This window comes from Primulina huaijiensis, chromosome 15, assembly GCF_012295235.1.
Source record: "Primulina huaijiensis isolate GDHJ02 chromosome 15, ASM1229523v2, whole genome shotgun sequence".
Classification (NCBI taxonomy): domain Eukaryota; kingdom Viridiplantae; phylum Streptophyta; class Magnoliopsida; order Lamiales; family Gesneriaceae; genus Primulina; species Primulina huaijiensis.
In genome coordinates this window covers 8,033,786-8,037,447 of record NC_133320.1, presented here as the reverse complement: position 1 = coordinate 8,037,447, position 3,662 = coordinate 8,033,786, and the positions used below count along the sequence as shown (strand labels likewise).

Sequence of the window (3,662 nt, the reverse complement as noted above, 5' to 3'; positions counted from 1 at the left end):
TATGTGAGAGAAATTAAAGTAAGTATGAATTGAAATATTAATTAAAAAATTTTATATTAAATATCATTAAACTTTTATAAAAAATATAAAATATTAAATTGAATCTCTCTCTAATTTTTTTTTAAAGAAAAATCTTAGAACCAATAAAACCTAAAGGATTTGGCTGAATTCTCTCGTGTTTCTGTACATATGTTCTATTCTCCATGTTGGCAACTGAACTCCACGCGAAATTCTCTCTAAATATCTACCCCGAAACACTGGGCATCTTCCAGCCCTAAATTCTTTCTTTTCGTTTTTTGGTCGTAAATCCCTCGATCTTCTCCGATTATACATCGCTACAATGGTAATGATTTGTTTAATTTTCTTGTACTTTTATCCTATATATGTACTATGTTTTTATTTTTCATTTAGACGATAATTTTCTTAGTCAATTCTCTCTGATTTCTGTCTGGTTTTGCGATCTTTGTGATCTGCAGAAATGGAAGTCCTAAACCTCAGAATTTGTTGGCGGATGGTTTTATTTGTTCGCTCCAGTTTTTAATTTTTTTAAAAGATTTTTAGATCTGATTTGATAAGCTTCTTTTAGTACACGCACGAATTTTGCACTTGCAGAATTTTTTGTAGATCGATCTTGGAATGGCTCGGTAGTACTACTTTAACGAGTGAAATTATTATTATTATTTTTTTTTTTTGGAAATTTCGGTTTTAAGTATGAGCCCTTCACCCAGGAAATATGAAAGGTTTACATGAACCTTCTTACGTACGTATAACCATTCTTAGTCCTTCCACGTGTGAATGATGTCATCTTCTCTACAATCGACGGACTGCCTAAAAACAGCATTCATTTCCAGTATTAATTTATTGCTGTCAAATTATTATGTAAGTATATGAACTACTTGTAGCAGTAGTGCTTTGATATCTTAGACGGGGTGACTATAATGTTTGTTAACATTCTTGGTTTCTATGAGTACTGTGTTGAGTTAAACAATCACTAATGGATAAAGTCTGTGCAACTATAAATTCCGGGATACGGTTATGTTACGCAAACGTGAATTAAAAGGTTTTTTTTTTTTCTATTTAGATTCTTTTCTGTGTGTCGTTGAACCTAACTGTGAACTAACTTCTCAATACGACCGAGCACATCAACATGTAGAACCATGAGGGTAAGGAAAGCCCTAACAAGTGAAAATAAGGAAGGTAGCGAAGTTTTACGTAATTTTCACCAAGAAAATAGTAGTATTTATGGTAGTCAGTGTCTAGGATAGATATCAATTTTAATAAATGTTGCTCCCATGATGATGGCATACACCCGTGGATGCATATGTTTCATGTGAATTTTGTGTAGGACTTATTTATATTTTAATTTATCCAATGGTGTAAATAAGGAGGACTCCTCCTGCTGTGGTATGGGCCAAATCCTTGTTGATAGTCGGCAGGATCTCATTAGGAGTAAGACATCCAGGTTGGTGGACTTTCAGCCCTTACAATCCTCTAGTCCTCTCTTTCCTCTCAAATTTCTTTTTAGGGAGTTTAGCATACTTAAAAACTATTCGGTTTGTGATCGCTAGGAAAATGATTAATCAGCAGGGATCATACAGAAATTTTTTAATTGTTTTTGTTCTCATTTCACTTATATGATTTAAGTGTTTTTAAGAATAGATTGGAATTGTTTGACCAAGAAAATCTGCCTTGTGCTGTATGAATCCAAAAGTCTTATTTAATTGACAAAAGATTTCAATTTTTTTTATCTTGCTTAGCTTGGTTACGGTACACAAATAGTTCTTCCACGGATAATATGTTGTGGACGGCGCAAAAATTTAAACTTTATGCACTATTTTTTACTAAATCTCAAATTTTGTTTGAATCCAGCCTTTCACCTTTTGGTCTTGCCTCCTGTCTTTAGAAATCTTGGATTTTCCCCTGTTATTGATGGACACGGTCACATAGCTATGCTATACGGAGGGATTCACGTCGTCGTTTCTATATCTTTTAACAGATTTTTTGCGACATGACAATGTTATTGTTGAGTACATGAGGTCACTGTGCCTCCACAACTTTTGAATTTTCTTATATATTTTTATGTAGTCTGCCATTATCTTTAATTGAAATCATAACTGACATTCTTACTGGAATCATGTTTCTCCAACCTGTTTGAACATAGTCAATTGGTAACTTTATAGGTTTTTATTTCTTTTTTTGGACCAGTCGTCAAAGTAACTTGAAAGAGCCGATCCACATGATCTTTAAATTTTGTGGAAGCCCTACTACTTAATTGCTTTTGTAAATACTGCTTTGTAAAATATTTTGATTCTTAAACATGTGGGGTGATTATTTCTTCAGTTAATTGCTCTACCTATAAAAACATATAGGCTAATGCAGCATCAGGAATGGCAGTTCATGATGACTGCAAACTGAAGTTTATGGAGTTGAAAGCTAAGCGAACCCACCGATTCGTAGTTTACAAGATTGAGGAGAAGCAGAAGCAGGTAATCGTTGAAAAGCTTGGTGAACCAGCTCAAACTTACGATGACTTCATTGCACACCTTCCTGCTGAAGAGTGTCGATATGCTGTGTATGATTTTGATTATCTGACAGAAGATAATGTTCCAAAGAGCAGAATTTTCTTCATTGCCTGGTAGTTATTCTTTCCATCAGGCACCATATATGTCATTTCCACAATTTCATGCGATAACATTTGCGGGTTTTGTTTATTATATGTTTTAAGGTCTCCCGACACAGCAAAGGTGAGGAGCAAAATGATCTATGCCAGCTCAAAAGACAGGTTCAAGAGGGAATTAGATGGAATCCAGGTAGAGCTTCAAGCCACCGACCCAACCGAGGTGGGTCTTGATGTCTTCAAAAGTCGAGCCAATTAAACACTTCAATCTACAAAAGTGCAGAAAAGTACGATCTTACTGCTTTACTCGAGCGAAGTGTTATTAGTTTGTGGAACTTGTGGTACTGGCGTAGCTATGATATCGGTGTGTTGTTGAAGTTCTATCTTGTGTTTCGAGTCTTTATCCCAATCAAATTACGTGGGTTTAAACTTATATTCCGGTTTTGGAGTCTGTTTTATGAAATCTCTTGGGGCTCGACGAGTATCAGCAGCAGATTGGTTTTCTATTTTTAGGAAATGTATTATCGACTCGGATTCCTTCTCATTTCTAACAGAAGGCCATCATTCCTATTATGAATTATCCCAGTACGAGCGATGCATTTAAGTTCAGTTTTGCTGATTATATGTATTTTCATTTTGACTGGGTGGCGGGGCTTATTAGTATTAGCGCGTTTGGATTTTAAAACTCTTTTTTTTTTAAAGTGTTTTTATAATTTGATGTGTGTTTGGATGGTCTTTTTAGTGCTTTTAAAAACACTTCAAAAAACTGAAATTTGAAAAGCTCAAATTTGTAGCTCTTCTAATGCTTCTCAAAAAAATGCTTTTTATCTATGTATACACACACACACAAATAATACAACCTTCACCTAAAAAAAACACTTTTTCTAAAGCTTTTCCAAAAAAGTTTTTTTTAATACATGTATAAACACATAAATAATACAACTTTTACTTAAAAAACACTTTTAAAATTCAACTTAAAAAATCTATTTTTTTATGCAAAAACTTTTAAATCTGAAAGGAGCCTCGTACTCCCACTCACAAATTG

At 34.0% G+C, this 3,662-nt stretch overlaps 1 protein-coding gene across 2 annotated transcripts; it reads left to right on the top strand.

Moving 5' to 3' along the window:
* The first annotated feature begins 172 nt into the window (after positions 1-172).
* Positions 173-3,190, top strand: LOC140959489 (actin-depolymerizing factor 2). 2 transcript variants are annotated; one of them, XM_073417338.1, is made up of 3 exons: positions 173-343; positions 2,370-2,635; positions 2,726-3,190. In XM_073417338.1, the coding sequence occupies exons 1-3, from the start codon at positions 341-343 to the stop codon at positions 2,874-2,876; spliced, it is 420 nt and encodes a 139-aa protein (XP_073273439.1). In that variant the 5' UTR covers positions 173-340; the 3' UTR covers positions 2,877-3,190. The 2 variants fall into 2 exon arrangements, with proteins under 2 accessions (XP_073273439.1, XP_073273440.1); XM_073417339.1 differs by having other exon boundaries at positions 181-343; positions 2,386-2,635.
* The last annotated feature ends 472 nt before the right edge of the window (positions 3,191-3,662 follow it).

What these genes read in the sequence shown, in the direction of transcription:
- LOC140959489 (XM_073417338.1), top strand. An exon ending in AGAATTTTCTTCATTGCCTG is followed by an intron (nt 2,636 to 2,725) that starts GTAGTTATTCTT and finishes ATATGTTTTAAG; the next exon opens with GTCTCCCGACACAGCAAAGG.